Here is a 19921-nt window from a genome sequence, read left to right as displayed (position 1 = left end):
CACCCCTCCCCAGATCCTCCAGCCACCCCTCCCCAGATCCTCCAGCCACCCCTCCCCAGATCCTCCAGTCCCCTCCCCCAGATCCTCCAGTCCCCTCCCCCAGTCCCCATCCCCAGATCCTCCAGTCCCCTCCCCCAGATCCTCCAGTCCCCATCCCCAGATCCTCCAGTCCCCTCCCCCAGATCCTCCAGTCCCCTCCCCTAGATCCGCCAGTCCCCTCCCCCCGATCCTCCAGCCCCCCCCCCCCCCCCCCCGATCCTCCACGGATCCTCCAGCCACCCTCCCTTTCGATCCTCCCTCCAACCGCCCTCCTCCCCCACCTGTCTGTCTGTCTCCCCCTCCGTCTCTGTGTGAGGCTGAGAGAGGATCTGGAGCAGCAGCAACTCGGGAGGAGCGGGGACGACGAGCCGGGGGACCGCACCGCCGACAATGAAGTCCGACCGAGGTAAGGGGCATCTTCCACAACAATTTACACCGATTCTGGCCAAAATGCTGATCGCATTCCCCCGCCATCTCATCCTGATCAGATGTTTGTGTGAGAAACATAAATCCCAGCTCGTCAACTTTGCTCATCTGACCTGCTAAAAAGGTCCATTAAGATTCGTGTTGCTTGCAAAGGAAACTTCCCCGAGCTTGCCTCTGGGTTCGGTTTATATTCACTTTTGAGTCCTTCAGACATTTAAAGTACTGTGTACGGTGGCTACGTGTCAGGCGGTCCAGGATGGGGGGGGGGAGAGACTGTCAGCAGAAATAATCGCCTGGCCATGCCTCGGTGAAAATGAGCCTGTTTTATAAAGGACGCAGAACTGTGCATGGATGGCAAGTCGTGTTTTCACTGTTCTTGTTGCATCACGACTGCCATTTAAATGGAAGCTGTTGATGCAGGAAGTATTGGCACTGCAAAGTTTTGAGCACTGTTGTGTCCCAGGCCTTCCACAACATACTACACTTAAAGAATTCTCGTTAAATGAAGACCGACCCTTTTGATTTCCATGTTCCCTGCAGATGTCAGTAGTTTGAAAATTCAGTGCCAGCTGAATGCATCCTCACAATAGTGCCATTTGTTAGACTTACAACACTGAGTAACTTTGAAATTTGAATGGAACTGCAGATGGAGGGTTACGAATTTAAACAAAACTTCTAAGTAGGAGTTTTGCATTGTGTCTCAATCTATGATTCTGCAAACTTAATGGGATTAAGATACGTTCCTCATTCTCTTCCCCCTGCCCACCCCATAACAATTTGGTTAGTGATCCCCATTGAAACCAAACCGAGATACTTGGCACTGCACAATAATTTTCATTGATTGCCAAAGTGTGATTGTATATTATGATTTTGCTCTGAGTCATAGTTGATGCGTTTGAGTATGAGTTGGGTTTATAAAGAAAAATGAACAAACTCCAACTCTGTAACTTTCCTATCCAACCTGCCAAAATCCTGGGCGGGGGATGTGGGAATTGGGTTGAACTAAAAGGAAGATTTTCTGTGAATGCTGGATAACCTGATGAAAGTTTTAAAGGATTGCAACATTTGGAAGGACTACTGTAAGTGGAAGCAAATATCTTCTTTGATTTGTGAAGAGAGCTTTGGTTCTCATTGGTGATTAAAGGACCTGAATGTCATACCACTGAAATGCTGGTCCATGTCTCCTGGGAGTTTGGAGGAGTCCTTTGACTGACAACTATTGAAATATATACAGGATCATGTTTGTATGATGTAGAGGATAAACAAGATGCAGAACAATTACTTTCAGCCCTCATCCTCCCCTGATGCAAAATAATTCTTGACCTTCAACAGTCATTTTTGCCACACCTACTGCTTTCTGGCATTTGAAAAAACTAACAGCTGCCTTTGTTCAAGACATGTATAGAGATAACTATTCGTTGGTTTGAGGCATTGGTAGACCAGGAGTCGGTAAACACAGATATACTAGATGAATGTATAATGGTGTGGATTAGGATGCAGGTAATAGAGTCTAGAATGAATACTAAGTTTATGGAGGTTAAATGTTCAATTACATTGTGTTAAGGTGGACTAATGTATCAGAGACATTGTGTAGAGATGTTAGTTACTCTACTGAAATCAGAAAGTATGTTAGCTTTCAGTATAATAGCCATAGTTTACCATCTCCACTCCAAACTCTCTCCCCTAACTACCAACTCCATCCTGCTACCTGGCAACAGTCAGATTGTTAGGAAGGTGTTGGCTACATAATGATGTCTCTTAAAGATGATGTCTCTTAAAGAAGTCTTCAGTAGGTTAACTGTTAAGTCTTTATTAAGTAGAACTATTCATGTGGAATGGTACAGCCAGACCCTTGTACTACAGATAGTCTATTCGCAATCTTGGTGCCACATTTAATATCAAAATTGGCTTTTGACCTCCTAGTTGTGCCGCCATTAAAACTGCCTATTTCCACCTCTGTAACATTGTCTAACTTTGCCCCGTCTTAGCTCATCTGCTGAAACCCTCATTCGTCCATTTGTTAACTCTAGACTCAACTATTCCAACGCACTCCTGGTTGATCTCCCACATAAACCTGAGGTCACCCAAGGCTCTACTGCCTGTGACATACACCATTCCCTTACCACCTTTGTGTTTGAACTACAGTTCCTGGTCAAGCAGTGTCTTGAATTCAGAATTCACATCCTTGTTTTAGAATCCCTTTGCCCCTCCCTATCTCTGTAATTTCCACTGCCCCACAACCCTCCAAGAGACATGCGCCCCTCAAATTCAATTTTAATTGCCCCACCATTGGCCCCGTCTTCAGCTGCTTAGGCCCTAATCCTGTCCACCCTCTACCTTGCTCTTCTCTTTTAAGAAGCTACTTATTCCCTTATGTTGCATGGTGTCATATTTTGTTTTATAATGCTCCTGTGAAGCACCTTGGGACATTTCAGTATGTTAAAGATGCTATATGTAAATATAACATGTTGAATAATATGGTGTTTATTATAAACTGCTAGCCAGCAAGACAATCCAAATATGTCTGATAATTAGACGGGCATTATGAACTAATATCCTCAGTTCTAATCCAGTGTGCGTAAGTCATTTGTAAGTTTGTTTAAACAAAAATCTGGCAATGAAAGCATTAAAACTCCCCTAAAAGATAATCTAATTTTCCATGTGAGATTATGATTTCATTGTTTCCTTTAGGGAATCATTTGTAAAACTTGCTATAAAAAAAGTGACACGTTTATAATTTTGCGTCTGTGTATGTAATACTAATTGTTCAGCCTTAAAATCTCTCTTTGTTGTGAAAATGAATATGACTCTGGGTGATCTTTGCTTTGTCAGAATTCTGCTATCCGTGATTACTACCATTGTTTTGCTGGTCTCATCTCATTGGCCCGTAACTTCCTCAGGGTGGCAATCACAGATTGGGGGTGGGTCTGGGTCTTTAAAATAGTTACTCTGAAGTTAGAAGTGTTTTTTCCCTTCTAACTCATTCCGAGTAACTATGAGGGTGAAACCAGTGATTTAAATCTCCTTTTGGGATGGTTTCCAGCTCAGCGCAACTGTTCATGGGAAGTTTGCCTTTAAGGACAATTGCCGGGTAAACCCTTACATTGGAACTTTCAAGAGGGATTCCCCAGTGCATCATTGGGGTACCCCCCCCCCCCCCCCGTTCCATGTGACACCGGGGAGCCAGGAAGTTATGTCCCATTACTCATTCTTGAAAGCATGTTTGAGTGGAAAAGATATCACTTTGTTCCAATGAATTAACTCTGATCCATTCTCAATTCATAAGATAGAGCATTTCATCACTTGTATCTGGTAAGTTTTGTGGAACAATCTGTTGCAAGCTAAATCCATCGTTTTGGAGCAGACCTATTTTGAGGGCAACCACACTGGCTTCTTTATTGTGCAGTGAGATTGAGTTGTTGGCTATCCCATCAGTCAGGATGCTAAGTGAAAGTGTTAGAAATATTCTCTAGAAGTTATGTAGCCAGTTAAAATGGCTAACTCCCTAGCCTGTTAGTTGTTAAATAATGTTGCTAACTTTAGCCTTAGTTTAATTGCTCTGTTCTATCACCTTTGCTCTTGGGTCGCCAGGTATCTTTCTGATACCGCCACGTGGTTCAAGTCCGAGTAATGATCAATAATCCAACACACCGCTCAGTAAGAGTTAAATCAACGCACATTTATTATATACAGTAATCAATACTTATGCATAAATTCTACGTCTAAGCTACTTCCTACAACTAACAGGCCAATACTTAACTTGGAAATGGCCCACCAGGTCAGGGAAACGAATGGCCTTTCGTTCGGGTTCTGAGCCTGCGGGATTCGAAGCTGGTACAGATTGATAGCTAGGAGCGCCTATCTCGTAGCGAGCATTGAAGTAAGACTTACGATTTGAGCGGCTGTTGAAGAGTGCAGAAGGCTAGCAGAAGGGTGCAGAAGGGTGGCAGAAGGGCTGATTTGAACTTGGACTCTATTCTTATAGTCCCCAGGGGCTTCCCGCCTTTCGGGGCGGACCCTGTACCTGGTTCCAAGTGATTGGACTTTGTCCCAATCACTTGGTTCGATATTCTCCAATGCTGGAGCGATTCCTTGATCGATGGGCGGTCTTGAGGTGATCGTTCACCTCCCTTTGTGTAGGCTTCTGTTGGCGCCGAAGAGTCTGGGTTGGCTTTGTGTGCCTAAATTGTTGCACATTGTTCCTGGGGATTGCTCATTAGTATTCAGATGGCTGGTGTTTTGTTGTGCTGATGGCTACAGGTATCGATCTTGTCTGGCCTTCCCAGAGGTGAATACACAGTCTACCTGTAGCTGCTTGTTTTAGTCCTGTTGGCTGATTTTCCCATCAGCCTTTTCCGTTCACCATTTTAAATCGGGGTTAGCCATTCTGAATAGGGAGTTAGCCATTTTAACTGGCTACAGTTATGGCAAAAGGCATCATTTGAACTGATTAGAAGCCTGGATAGGGAGGCATGTTAATATTTTCAGCTCTAGGATAGTACAAATACTCTTTTTTTAAAAAACTCTTACTGCTATAAAGGCAATAAGTACTGTTGATACCATAATTATTGACATAAGGGGAAAAGTTAAAATGAAAAATAGGGGAGAATTAAAAATATCCCCAACTACTTCCAGAGCTCTTTCTTGTTCTTGGAATGAAATCTAAACACTGCCATGATATAGATGGATTGTACCAAGTTTCACAAGTTGAATTAATCTCATTTGGCCAAATACTTAGTTGATGCAACATTTTTAACCTCCACATTAGTGGAATAACCATCTATACTTTACGAATAATGAGTCTGGCAATCTCGGCCCAGTTCAAAGTGGGCACAGTAAGAAGTCTTACAACACCAGGTTAAAGTCCAACAGGTTTGTTTCAAACACTAGCTTTCAGAGCACTGCTCCTTCCTCAGGTGAATGAAGAGATACGTTCCAGAAACATATATATAGACAAATTCAAAGATGCAAGACAATGCTTAGAATGCGAGCATTTGCAGTTAATTAAGTGTTTACATATCCAGAGATAGGGGTAACCCCAGGTTAAAGAGGTGTGAATTGTCTCAAGCCAGGACAGTTGGTAGGATTTCGCAAGCCCAGGCCAAATGGTGGGGGGTGAATGTAATGCGACATGAATCCCAGGTCCCTGTTGAGGCCACACTCATGTGTGCGGAAGTTCAAAGTGGGTGTGTGCAATGCTGAAAAAGGATGTTTCTAGGCAGCAGCGAACAGACAGCACTCACCATTCGTTATGCTTACAGCTACCCACACACAGAGGACTTCTGCATGGCATTTTCCACGAATTGGATCCCATCAGCATGATGCCCTGTAGAGGGAATCAGAACATGTGTAAATAGGGCAGTCACAAGGATGCCATTTCAACCAGTCAGATTGAGGAATCCTCACCATGACATGTAGAGTCTAAACCAGGAAATAAAATAAAAATCTTTAATTCAGTGAGAGATTGTACAGAAAGTAAATAGAGAGCGAAAGAAAAACAAGATTGACAGAGAGACTGAATGAAAAAGTCATGTTGTTTTTAATTTTTAAAAATCTGACAATTCAAATCTGAATGAATGAGATCACACATCTGCACAAAAATACATTTTCAGGGCCAGAGATGTTGTTTGGTAGTAACTAAGATCATCACACTATTAAATTTAGTTACACTTGAGTGCACCAAGCCTAACTTATTCAGGCATGTTTCATAAATAACTGCTGTGTAAGTACCGCAACTTCATGCCATTCCTGTGTTTAAACTAACTTGGTGAGATAGATGTGTAATGAAGCTTGTGGAGGAGCAGAGCAAACTGGATAGTGACTTGTTGATTTCTGCATTTACACAGTGGGCTAAATAGCTGGCTTGTAATGCAGAACAAGGCAGCAGCGCGGGTTGAATTCCTGTACCGGCCTCCCCGAACAGGTGCCGGAATGTGGCGACTAGGGGCTTTTCACAGTAACTTAATTGAAACCTACTTGTGACAATAAGCTATTATTATTATTATTTAACCGCACATGTGGGGAAGTGCTCACTAATTTACTCCACAATAAGTGCTGACAGCCATACCACAAAATACGCACCTTTTATACACTGGCAGATACTAAACTATCACTTTGCAGCCTCAAAGATTTACTGTGACATTGAAATAGTGATTGCATTCTGAGACTGGATACATTGTAAAGGATACATTGTAAAGGAGATTTCAGTTTGCATCAGCAGCCCTTTGTATACTTGGGAACATTTGATGCTGATACTTGGTGCAAAGCAGTGGACCAAGCTCCTGAACACTGATATCCTGCACCTTAGCGAATGTTGACCGGATCCAAAACAATACAACAATTGTAATAGTTCCCCTTATTCTTACCCAGTGGATAACCAAGAAACAGTGGAAGTAACTGGTTGTGCTTCTGCCATTGGCACCCATTGTGAGAACAATATTACAAATCCTGATTATTCATGTTGTTCTAGAAGTAATAAATTGGTGTAAATTATCAAAACCTTTAATAACTGATCGCTTCTTGGTCCTTTGGCTAAGATCGAGTGTCAGATCAAGCCTAAGATGAGGTGCAATGCTTTTTTGGTCAGCATGGAACATGTATGTTCTCTCTTATGGAGACCATGAATTGGCTTCAATTTGAATTGGTTTTTGCAGCAAGCAATGAGATGGATTAAGGGTTTGTCCTGTCCACTCTGCTCATTGGCTTCGTAATTTGAAGAAAGGGTTAAAAAAAAATTGATAACTGAAGATGGTACTCCAATATGGGGATAAAGGCGTCTTTTTCTGGATGGCAGTTGGTGACTAGTGATGTTCCCATGGGGCCAGCGTTGGGACCTCAACTATACGTCAACGAACTGGAAGTAGGAACTGAGGGCATTGTTGCTCAGTTTGCAGATGATACAAAAATATGTAGAGAGACAGGCAGTGTTGAGGAAGTGGGGTAGCCTGCAGAAGGACTTGGACAGGCTAGGAGAGTGGGCGAAGAAGTGGCAGATGGAATACAGTGTGGAAAAGTGTCAGGTTATGCACTTTAGTAGGAAGAATAGAGGCATAGACTATTTTTTAAATGGGAAAAGGATTTGGAAATCATTCGGAAATCAGAAGCACAAAGGGACGTGGAAGTCCTTGTTCAAGGTTCTCTTAAGGTTAACATGCAGGTTCAGTTAGCAGTTAGGAAGGCAAATGCAATGTTAGCATTCGTTTAAGAGGGCTAGAATACAAGAGCAGGGATGTACTGCTGAGACTGTATCAGGCTCTGGTCAGACTTCATTTGGAATATTGTGAGCAGTTTTGGACCCTGTATCTAAGGAAGGATGTGCTGGCCTTGGAAAGGGTCCAGAGGAGGTTCACAAGAATGGCCTCTGGAATGAAGAACTTGTCATATGAGGAGCAGTTGAAGACTCTGGGTCTGTACTCAATGGCGTTTAGAAGGATAAGGGGGGATCTTATTGAAACTTACAGTATACTGAGATAGAGTGAACGTGGAGAACCGGTTTCCACTAGTAGAAAAGGCTAGAACCCGAGGGCGCAGCCTCAGACTGAAGGGACAAGATGACCTTTTAAAATTGAGATGAGAAATTTCTTCAGCCAAAGGGTGTTGGATCTGTGGAACTCTGTGCCGCAGAAGGCTGTGGAGGCCAAGTCACTGAGTGTCTTTAAGACTGAGATAGATTCTTGATTAATAAAGGGATCAGGAGTTACGGGGAGAAGGCAGGAGAATGGGGATGAGAAGCCAGACCATCTCCTCCCCATAACACATGAACTAGGAGCAGGAGAAGGCAATTTAGCATCCCAAGCCTAAACACCGTCAATGTGATCATGGCTGATCCCATCATGGCCTCAACTCCACTCTCCTGCCCATTCTCCATAACACTTCAACCCATTACCAATTGTTATGGGCCAGGGTTTAGAGAACCCCAAAGTGTATCATGGAGTTCACCTGACCCACAACATCAAATAGATTGTGGTAGGGGGAGCACACGGCTCACTATGCAGGTATGGTATAGCAGAAAACGGACCAGTGGTTTTTTGAAACAAAACAATGTTTATTCTATGAACTTAAGTTAACCTTTTTAAAACAAACAGTGAATATCTTGGCAACCAGTAAATCAAATACACCCCCCCCCCCAAAGAATACAACACTAAATAACCTGTATGCTGTCCTTTTAACATCCAAAAGACTTAACAAACCTTCAAACAGGAGCACATTAGATTTATATTCAACACTGAAATCATTTATAATTCTGAATTCACCAAATGATTAAGATAGTCTTTGGATGGCAGACTTCAGATGCAGCTCCCTGTAAAACACAGACACGTCCAAGCTCTTCTCAAGCTGAAGCTAAAAAAAGCAGTAGAGCTCAGCTCCACCCACACTCTGACATCACTCCAGTAACATGAGCAGCTCCATTTCTTAAAGGTACATTTCTTAAACACCCATTTCTTAAAGGGTACTCTCACGTGACACAATTAAAAATCTGTCTCGCTTAATTTTACTCTCTGTCCCTGCATCCACCGGACTCTGGCATAGTGAATTCCACAGGTTCACAACCTTCTCCTCAAATCTGTTCTAAATTTGCTATTATGACCTCTCGTTTTAGAATGCCCCACAAGAGGAAGCATCTGCCCCATGACTAATTTACCCATATCTTTTAGCATCTTGTATTCCTCATTCTTCTAAACTCTAGAAATGCTTCTTCCATTTAGATACAAGCTTTTAAATTTATTTTGATGTTAAATTTCCCTACTCTTCTATAATTCCTTGGTGCATAAGGACGTTCACCTGTTCTGTCTCTCACTTTTTTATTTTCTGGTAACCATTTGCCACAATGCTAACCTGCATTCTTACCTCCTCCTTTAAATTGGGTTTTCTGTTTTCCCCCAAACTGAACCCCACTCCCTGTTTAGTTTAAAGCCCTGTCTACAGCCCTAGTTACTCAATTTGCTAGGACTCTGGTCCCAGCATGATTCAGATGAAGACTGTCCCTTCGGAACAGAACCGCTCTTCCCCAGTACTGGGGTCAATGTCCCATGAATTCAAACCCATTTCTCTCACACCAACAGCAGGGCAGACTCGATGGGTCGAATGGCCTAATTCTGCCCCAAATCGTACGGTTTTATGGTCTAGTTATAAAGTTTAATTATTTAAGTAGAAGGATGAAAAACTTTATTTAGAATATTCAAAATCCGGTGACCAACACCTATTGCATCCTTCACATTGGCTCGGCAAACCAAATGGCTGCTCCTGTTCTGTGATCTATTCAAAAGTAGAAAGACTTTTCAGAGAGTTTTACAATGACAAGGAAAAGTATAATTGTGCACTGAGAATGTGGGAAAGGAGGATAGAGAACTGTAGGCATGGAGGAAATTGAGTTTGTTTAAACCGAGTAGGAAAGGAGGTGTTGAACAGAGGGAACTTGGTTGGGAGCTCTCTATCAAAGAGAGAAGTGTTACATGTTCTTCAGTGTTTTCTTTAGAGAAAATTTAGGGAGGGGTGTCTTAACATTGTGGAAGCACCTGTGGTTTGTAGAATTTTATGGAGAATCAGCCCAATTAAGGACTAGCCTTCAATGTTTATTTTGTCTTAAAAATGAATTACTATTTGTTAAAGTAACTGTTGCACCTTTGTGTGAAGTCTTACGCCAGCTGAAAAATTACAACTTCTACAGAAGCCTGATATTTTTTCAGCTGTAACACCATGATTCTGTAGGGTTAGCACTTGCTGCAGTGTGTGAATGTAATTTATCAAAAGCAAATATTTGATATATCCCTAGAATACATAAAATGCACATTTATAAATTGTAGCATAAAATTATATTCCTTATTATTTGTATTAGAGAATTGATTGCTTTTTCCTGCTGGAATCCTGCCAATTGCTTGGGGGCAGGAAGTGGGGCGCAAGGGGGTGACAAATGTATTGAAAGACGGATATGTAACAGGATTGATCCTGTGCAGTTATGGATTGAGCAGTAAATCTGGGGCAAGAGGAGTATTTTTCATCCAGTCCTTCCAGAATAACAATCATGACAATCCATATAGAGACCTAAAACGTAAAGGAAATTTGAACTTCTAGTTGATAGGTGAAAGGATAACACAAGAAAATTTAAGGCTTTAAGACTTTTGCCATAACAAATGGACTTAAAGCACTTTCCACTTTTACATTTAATACAACTGAAAAACCCACTTCGGAGGTTTCATTTACACTGTTCTTTAGGTAGTAATTCAAATTTTCATAGATGCCGTCTAAGTGATTTTTTTGTTCCCAAGGGTGTGCTTCCATTCCTTTCACAGCCTGGTAATTTCAAAACCCTTCCCCTCTCAAAGCCTATCTTTACAGCAATGTGTATCACATGGGCCTTGTATCCAGGTAGAAATGCGGATGAGCTGTCCTTTTTAAAAAAATATATATTTTATTAAAGTTTTCTCAAACAATTTTTCCACCTTACAAATCAACATAAAAGATAACACAATAACTAATAAGTAACATTATTTAAATAAAATAGTGAACTGGCAAAGTAACAAAAAAAAAAAAATAGTGCCCCCCCCCCCCCCCCGGGCTGCTACTGCTGACAAACTATTTTCCCTTAACGTTCCGCGCGATAGTCAAGGAACGGTTGCCACCCCCTGGAGAACCCCTGAACCGATCCTCTCAACGCAAACTTAACCCGTTCCAGTTTTAAGAACCCTGCCATGTCATTTATCCAGGCCTCCACGCCGGGGGGTTTCGCTTCCTTCCACATGATTAAGATCCTTCGCCGGTCTACCAGGGACGCAAAGGCCAGAATATCGGCCTCTTTCGCCTCCTGCACTCCCGGCTCTTCCGCTACCCCAAATATAGCTAACCCCCAGCCTGGCTTGACCCGGACCTTCACCACCTTTGAAATCACTCTTGCCACTCCCCTCCAGTACTCATCCAGTGCCGGACACGACCAAAACATATGTGTGTGGTTCGCCGGGCTTGCCAAGCACCTCCCGCACCTGTCCTCCACTCCGAAGAACCTGCTCAGCCTTGCTCCTGTCATGTGTGCTCTGTGTAGAACCTTGAATTGTATCAGGCTAAGCCTGGCACACGAGGAAGAGGAATTTACCCTACTTAGGGCATCCGCCCACAGACCCTCCTCAATCTCCTCCCCCAGCTCTTCTTCCCATTTTCCCTTCAGCTCCTCTACCAGCGCCCCCCCCTCGTCTCTCATCTCCTGATATATTTCGGACACTTTGCCCTCCCCGACCCATACCCCGGAAATCACTCTATCCTGGATCCCCTGTGTCAGGAGCAGCGGAAATTCCCTCACCTGTTGACTCGTAAACGCCATCACTTGCATATATCTAAAGATATTCCTCGGGGGCAACTCGTACTTTTCCTCCAGCGCTCCCAGGCTCGCAAACTCCCCGTCAATAAACAAGTCTCTCAATCTCCTAATTCCTGCCCGATGCCAGCTCTGGAACCCTCCGTCCATCCTTCCTGGGACAAACCTATGGTTATTCCTGATCGGGGACCACACCGAGGCACCCGTCACCCCCCTATGTCGCCTCCATTGCCCCCAGATCCTTAAGGTTGCCACCACCACTGGGTTCGTGGTATACCTTTTCGGGGAGAGCGGTAGCAGCGCCGTCACCAGCGCCTTTAGGCTCGTTCCTTTACAGGACGCCATCTCCAGCCTCTTCCACGCCGCCCCCTCTCCCTCCCTCATCCACTTGCAAACCATCGCCACATTAGCGGTCCAGTAATAATTGTCCAGATTCGGCAACGCCAGTCCCCTCTATCCCTGCTGTGCTGCAGGAACCCCCTCCTTACCCTCAGGGTCTTCCCTGCCCCACACAAAACTCATAACATTCCTATCTATTTTCTTAAAAAAGGCCTTAGTAATCAAAATGGGGAGACATTGAAACACAAAAAGAAACCTTGGGAGGACAATCATCTTGACCGCCTGCACTCTGCCCGCCAGTGAGAGCGGCAGCATATCCCACCTCTTGAAATCCTCCTCCATCTGCTCCACCAGCCGCGTCAGATTGAGTTTGTGTAGAGTTCCCCAGCTCTTGGCCACCTGAATCCCCAAATATTGGAAGCTCCTTTCCACTCTCCTTAACGGCAGGCCGTCTATCCCTCTTCCCTGATCCCCGGGGTGTACTCCGAAAAGCTCACTCTTCCCCATATTAAGCCTGTATCCCGAAAAATCTCCAAACTCAATATCTGCATAACCTCTGTCATCCCCTCCACAGGATCCGCCACATACAGCAGTAGGTCATCTGCGTAGAGTGACACTCGGTGTTCCTCTCCCCCTCTAACCACCCCCCTCCATTTCCTAGAGTCTCTCAACGCTATGGCCAGTGGTTCAATTGCCAGCGCGAACAGTAATGGGGACAGGGGGCACCCCTGCCTTGTTCCCCTATGTAACCGAAAATACTCCGATCTCTGCCGATTTGTGACTACACTTGCCACTGGGGCCCCATAGAGGTGTTTGACCCAACTGACAAACCCCTCCCCGAACCCAAACCTCCTCAACACCTCCCATAAATACTCCCACTCTACCCTATCGAATGCCTTCTCTGCATCCATCGCTGCCACTATCTCTGCCTCCCCTCCGCTGGGGGCATCATTATCACCCCCAACAGTCGTCGCACGTTGACATTCAATTGTCTCCCCTTTACAAACCCTGTCTGGTCTTCATGCACCACCCCCGGGACACAATCCTCGATCCTCGTCGCTAGCACTTTTGCCAGCAACTTGGCGTCTACATTCAGGAGCGAGATAGGCCTATATGACCCGCATTGCAGCGGATCTTTATCTCGCTTCAGGATTAATGATATCGTCGCCTCCGACATTGTCGGGGGTAGAGTCCCCCCTTTTCTGGCCTCGTTAAAAGTTCTCGCCAGCAGCGGGGCCAACAGGTCCACATATTTCCTGTAAAATTCCACCGGGAACCCGTCTGGTTGCGGGGCCTTCCCTGCCTGCATGTTCCCCAGTCCTTTAGTCACCTCATCCACCCCGATTGGCGCCCCCAGACCTGCCACCTCCTGCTCCTCCACCCTCGGGAACCTTAGTTGGTCCAAAAACTGTTGCATCCCCTCTTTTCCCTCCAGGGGTTGGGACCTATATAGCCGCTCATAAAAGGTCTTAAAAATCTCATTTACCTTCCCTGCACTCCGCTCCGTAGTTCCCGTTTCATCCCTAACTCCCCCTATTTCCCTCGCCGCTATCCTCTTACGAAGCTGGTGGGCCAGCAGGCTCGCCTTTTCCCCATATTCGTATCTCATCCCCCGTGCCTTCCTCCACTGTGCCTCTGCCTTCCCTGTGGTCAGCAGGTCAAACTCCGTCTGAAGTCTTCGCCTCTCTCTATATAGTCCCTCGTCCGGGGCCTCTGCATATCTTTTATCCACACTCAAAATCTCCACCACTAATCTCTCCCTTTCTTTGCCCTCTTTTTTCTCCTTGTAAGCCCTAATGGAGATCAACTCTCCCCTAACCACCGCCTTCAGCGCTTCCCATACTACCCCCACCTGGACCTCACCATCATCATTGGCCTCCAGGTACCTCTCAATACATCCCCGCACCCTTCCACAGACCCCCTCATCCGCCAATAGTCCCACATCCAGTCGCCAGAGTGGGCGCTGTTCCCTCTCCTCTCCTAGTTCCAGATCCACCCAGTGCGGGGCATTGTCTGAAACGGCTATGGCCGAATACTCCGTTCCTGCCACCCTCGAAATCAGTGTCCTACTCAAAACAAAGAAATCTATCCGGGAGTATACCTTATGAACATGGGAGAAAAAGGAAAACTCTTTGGCCAACGGCCTGGCAAATCTCCACGGATCCACTCCCCCCATTTGCTCCATAAACCCCCTGAGCACCTTGGCCGCTGCTGGTCTTCTTCCGGTCCTGGATCTAGACCGATCTAACCCTGGATCCAGCACAGTATTGAAATCCCCCTCCATTACCAGGCTTCCTACCTCCAGGTCTGGGATACGTCCCAGCATCCGCTTCATAAATCCCGCGTCGTCCCAGTTCGGGGCATATACATTGACCAGCACGGCCTCCTTTCCCTGCAATCTACCACTCACCATCACATATCTACCACCGTTGTCCACCACTATGTTCCTAGCCTCGAACGACACCCGTTTCCCCACCAACATCGCCACCCCTCTATTTTTCGCGTCCAACCCGGAGTGGAACACCTGTCCCACCCATCGTTTCCTTAACCTAACCTGATCCGCCACCTTCAGATGCGTCTCCTGAAGCATGACCACATCTGCCTTCAGTCCTTTTAAGTGCGCGAACACTCGGGCCCTCTTAATCGGCCCATTTAGGCCTCTCACATTCCACGTGATCAGCCGGATTGGGGGGCCGCCCGCCGACTAGCCATTCCCTATTCTAGGCCAGTCCCACGTCCAGGTCCCGCGCACCCACCCGTCCCCCAGGCGACGCACTCCTGTCCCGACCACCTCTTCCCTTGCCAGCTCCCTCTCGCTCCCAGCAGCAGCAACCCAGTTGACCCACCCCCCCTCGCTTGATCCCCATCTAGCATGGTTACTCCCCCCATGATGCTTCCGAAAGTCAACTGACCCCGGCTTCCCCCGCTCTCTCCTTGACCCCCCCCCCCCCCCCCCCCCGTGTGTGGAACTCTCATCCTCCTTGCGCCTATCTTCCCGCCATCATCTACCTAGCGCGGGGAAAAAAACCCGCTTTCCTGGATCGGCCCCGCCCCCTATGGCGCAGCTTCCCCATCCCCCACCTCAGTCCCTTTTTCCACCGGCGCCCATATTTTTCAGTGTCCCCCCCCGTCAAGAAGAGAAAAAACCCCGTCTATCGTCCCGATACTGTGAACCTCCCATTCCCCAATTTACATTTCTGTACATCAACATCGTCATCTCCCCCACAGCATCAGTCCCTCAGTTCTGGTCCAATTTCTCCTCTTGGATGAAGGTCCATGCCTCGTCCGACGTTTCAAAGTAGTAGTGTCTATCTTGGTGCGTGACCCACAATCGCGCCGACTGCAGCATCCCAAACTTTATTTTCTTCTTGTGAAGCACCGCCTGGGCCCGATTAAAACTCGCTCTCCTTCTCGCCACCTCCGCGCTCCAGTCCTGATACACTCGTGTCACCGCATTCTCCCACCTGCTACTCTGTACCTTCTTGGCCCAGCTCAAAACAGCCTCTCTGTTAGTGAAGCGGTGAAATCTCACCACTATCGCCCTTGGTGGTTCTCCAGCCTTTGGTCTCCTCGCAAGGACCCGGTCAGGGGGCCCGAGGGGGCCTCAGCTCCCATTAGCGAATGGAGCATCGTGCTCACACAAGCCCCAACGTCAGCTCCCTCCACTCCCTCGGGGAGACCCAGAATCCGGAGGTTCTTTCTCCTCGAGCTGTTCTCCAGGATTTCGAGCCTTTCGATACACCTCTTATGTAGCGCCTCGTGCGTCTCCATTTTTACCGCTAGATCCAGAATCTCATCCTCGTTCTCAGCTGCCTTCGCCTTCACCCCATGGAGCTCTATCGCCTGGGCCTTTTGCGTTTCTTTTAGCCCTTCGATTGCCAATAACATCGGTGCCAGCACCTCCTTCTTTAATTCCTCCACACATCGTCGGAGGAATTCCTGCTGGTCCGGGCCCTATGCCGCCTGGGCTCCATCCGTCGCCATCTTGCTTCTTCCTTCTCTTCTCTGCCGCTGCTCCAAAGGACCCTTTGCAATCTGGCCACTACCACCGATCCTTTCCATACACACCAGGGGGGACTTCTTACTTCGTCACCCCACACTGAGTTTGGTCCGAAAAAATTTCTGTTGGGGCTCCCAAAAAGAGCCCAAAGGTCCGTTAGAACGGGAGCTGCCGAAACGTGCGGCTTAGCAGTGCATCGTCACCCGGATGAGCTGTCCTTGAGATCAACACTCTTATCTTGGAAGTAAGTGGACATTTTAAAGCAGATCTATTTACAATCCAAAATTCTCATTAGTTTCCTGGTGTTAATATCAAATGTTAGCATGAGATGGAGGAATAATGCAGCAGCTTGTTTTTATCATTATCAAGTTTATTCTGCACACAGCTCAGCAGAGATACAATTTGGGGGAGGCGGTGGAGTAGTGGTATTGTCCCTGGATTAGTAAACCAGAGACCCAGAGTGATATTCTGGGGACCCAGGTTCAAATCCCACCACTGCAGATGGTGAAATTTGAATGCAATTAAATTCTGGAATTAAAAGTTTAATGATGACCATTGTCAATTGTCGTAAAAACCCATCTGGTTCACTAATGTCCTTCAGGAAAGGAGATCTGTCATCCTTACCTGGTCTGGCCGACATGTGACTCAATGCTCACAGCAACGTAGTTAACTTAACTGTCCCCTCTAAGGCAATTGGGGATGGGCAATAAATGCTGGCACAGCCTGCGACACCCACATCCCAGGAACAAATAAAAAATAACTCCTTATGGTTCCCCTACACCAGTGTTTTTCAAACATTTTTGTTCAGGACCCATTTTTACCAACAGGCCATCCTTCGGGACCCATGCCGGCAGACATTCGTGACCCATGCCGGCAGACCTTCGTGACCCAGGCCTGCTGACCTTCGCAAACCACGCCGGCCGACCTGCGTGATCCACGCTGCCCAAAATTCGCGACCCACCATTTTGACTTACCTTTAATTTGTAAGAGAGCCTGGTTGGTCCTAACTTGCTTTGTTATTCAATGTTACATTTCTGATAATGGCTTTAGGTGATGATTTAAGATCTCACTGCATCCTTTGAACAAAATAAAGAGGCTTGTCCTCGAACTCGCCATGCTTAGACATGATCAATTGTGTTTGAAGTTTTGAGGGTTTTAAACTTTCATTTGTCAGTGCTTTCCTGTACATTACACACATGAACTTTGAATTCTGATTTGCAGTGGCACAATTAATAACCCACACCTCAAGTAATCATCTTTATGCTGCTTTGTGCCTGGTTTCAGCTTCTTCTTCATGGGTTGTTCATCAGAGGCCCTGGAGTTCACACCAGCACTGCTGGCAGCTGAAAAATGGAGGGACCCATCTCGGCCCAAAACACGTGACGTCAGTGTTTGGGGTCTGTGACTTACTCTCTGCCACCCATTCAGGCAGGATGACTCCAGCGATTTATAAAAAAAAAAAAAAAAAAAAATTTGCTCCTGGATCACCGTGCTGCGTCAGGAGGAGGCATTCTGCCTCGCTGGGCTCCAGGCATGCGTACCGTATGGGCAGAACGGCCGGAATTCTGAAAGCTGGCCGCGGCCAGCATTTTAAAAATCCAGTCGCATTGTTGCGCACTTCTCCTGGTGTTCAGGAATGCTGGTGAATGGCCCTGCGATTGGGAATGCCGCAACGCATGGCCACCTCGACCCTCCCGGCACATGCCCGTGACCCACATGTGGTTCGCGACCCTGGGTTTCAAAATGACTGCACTACACTAATTGTTCCAGCTATGTCTGACTCTTTGGAGCAAAGACCCACGGACCCTTGGAGTCTTACCCGCCCAGTAAAGGAGAACATTGATTTTTGACTTTAACAAAAAGGGACTTGGGGAGAAAAATAGGGAGACATTGAAAAATGAATAAAAACCTCGGAAACACATTAATTTTAATAGTCTAAACCCTACTTGCCAAGGGTAGGGGAAGGTTATCCCACCTCTGCAAGTTTGACTTGAGATTGTCAACCAAATTAGTGTAATTTAATTTATGAAGCAAGGTCCAATTGTGGGCCACCCAGACCCACAGATAACAAAAGCTAGTCTTGACAAGGCAAAAGGATAACGTCCCCAGTTGGACTTTCCTCCCTGGGGGTTGACTGGGAAACATTCACTCTTAGGCCAAGTTCAACTTGTAACCAGAGAAGGAGCCAAAAATACCAAGAAGCTTCATTACCTTGTCCATGGAGGGTACTAGATCCATAATATAGAGAAGTAGGTCATCTGAGTAAAGGGACATCTAATGGTCCCTTCACAATTTGTCCTACTCCACTTAATGGAGGACCTCAGTGGTATCGCGAGCAGTTCTTTTCCAACAGCAAAGAGGAGCAGAGACAGTGGACACCCCTGTCTCATGCCCCTATTCAATGGAAAATAACCAGAGTTCAGACAATTCGAACAAACCTTAGCAGTGGGGAGCCTATACAGTAGTTAAATCCAAGAAATAAACTTGTGGCCATATCTGAATCTTCCAAGTATCTCAAACAGATACTCCCACTCCACTCTATCAAATGCTTTTTTGGCATCCAGGAAACAATCACGTCCGGTTCAGGCGCCGAGGAGGGGAAAAGGACAATGTTTAGCAGGCGACTTATATTGGCCGAAAATTGTTTTTTTTTGAACAAATTTAGAGTACCCAATTAATTTTTTCTAATTAAGGGGCAATTATAGTGTGGCCAATCCACCTACCCTGCACACCTTTGGGTTGTGGGGGCTAAACCCACGCGAACACGGGGAGAATGTGCAAACTCCACACGGGCAGTGACCCTGAGCCAGGATCGAATCTGGGACCTCGGCGCCATGAGGCAGCAGTGCTACCCCCTGCGCCACTATGCTGCCGACTTTGGCCGACAATTGTTGACCCTTAACGAACCCTGTCTGATCCTCCGAGATTCCCTGTGGGATGCAGGGCTCCAGCCACAGTGCCAGCAGCTTGGCAAATAATTTATCATCTGCGTTCAACACTGAGATAGGTTAATATGATCCACACTCTGGGGTCTTTGTCCTTTTTGAGAATCCGAGAGATAGAGGTCTGTATGAGGGTTGAGGGCAACGAACCCTGGATAAGGAATTATTAAACATGTCCAGAATTAAAGGCACCAACTGCTTCGAGAACCTCTTAGAATTCAATGGAAAAGCCACACGGGCCTGGAACTTTGCCAGTTTGCATCAAACCAATGCATTTTATATTTTCCTCTGGTTCAACAGGAATTCCTTTTCATCGCTACTCTCCAACTCCACCGCTGGGATGGATAAGCTATCCAAAAAGTCAGTCATGACCGATCACTCCGCCAGAGGCTCTGATCTATAACGATCCCGATAGAACAATTCAAAAGCCGCATTAACCGGAGGAGGATGAAAACCAGGCTACTGCTCGAGTTGCGTACCTGTATGATTTCCCCAGGAGGCCACCTTCCGCTTAAGCTGGTGAGCCAAAAGGCGACTGCCCCCCCCCCCCCCCCCCCAAACCCCCTCATAGTCATAAAACATGCCCTGCGAGAGTTGCAGTTAGCCCACCACTCTGTCGAGAATAGGTCGAGTAAGGACTGCCTTAAGGGCATCCCACACCGTGCAAGGCGAGATTGACTCAGTTCTATTAAATTTTATATTATCCCCAATGGCAATGGATATGCATTCAGAAAATATGTTATCTGCTAGTAATGTTGTATCTAATCTCTATGGCGGCCGCTGGGAGGGACGTGACTCTAGCCTCTAGCGCCAAATCAACAAAGTGTGGGGCATGGTCCGAAATCACAATTGCTGAGTACTAAGCCGCTG

The 19921-nt window shown here is 46.3% G+C and overlaps 1 protein-coding gene across 2 annotated transcripts in view; it reads left to right on the top strand.

Annotated features, from left to right (window-relative positions):
• The first annotated feature begins 282 nt into the window (after positions 1-282).
• Positions 283-19921, top strand: part of atosa (atos homolog A) — a 194136-nt gene continuing 174497 nt past the window's right edge. Inside the window, exon 1 of one of the 2 annotated variants that reach the window (XM_072470665.1) lies at positions 283-445. In XM_072470665.1, the coding sequence (XP_072326766.1) occupies positions 430-445 (16 nt within the window). In that variant the 5' untranslated portion in view covers positions 283-429. Of the gene's footprint in view, positions 446-1464; positions 1545-19921 lie in introns of those variants that run through there. The other variant, XM_072470670.1, reaches the window with a different exon arrangement.

The sequence above is a fragment of the Scyliorhinus torazame genome, chromosome 12 (assembly GCF_047496885.1).
Source record: "Scyliorhinus torazame isolate Kashiwa2021f chromosome 12, sScyTor2.1, whole genome shotgun sequence".
In the NCBI taxonomy this organism is placed as follows: domain Eukaryota; kingdom Metazoa; phylum Chordata; class Chondrichthyes; order Carcharhiniformes; family Scyliorhinidae; genus Scyliorhinus; species Scyliorhinus torazame.
The sequence above is the reverse complement of the archived record's forward strand: the minus strand, read 5'-3'. Positions and strand labels throughout refer to the sequence as shown.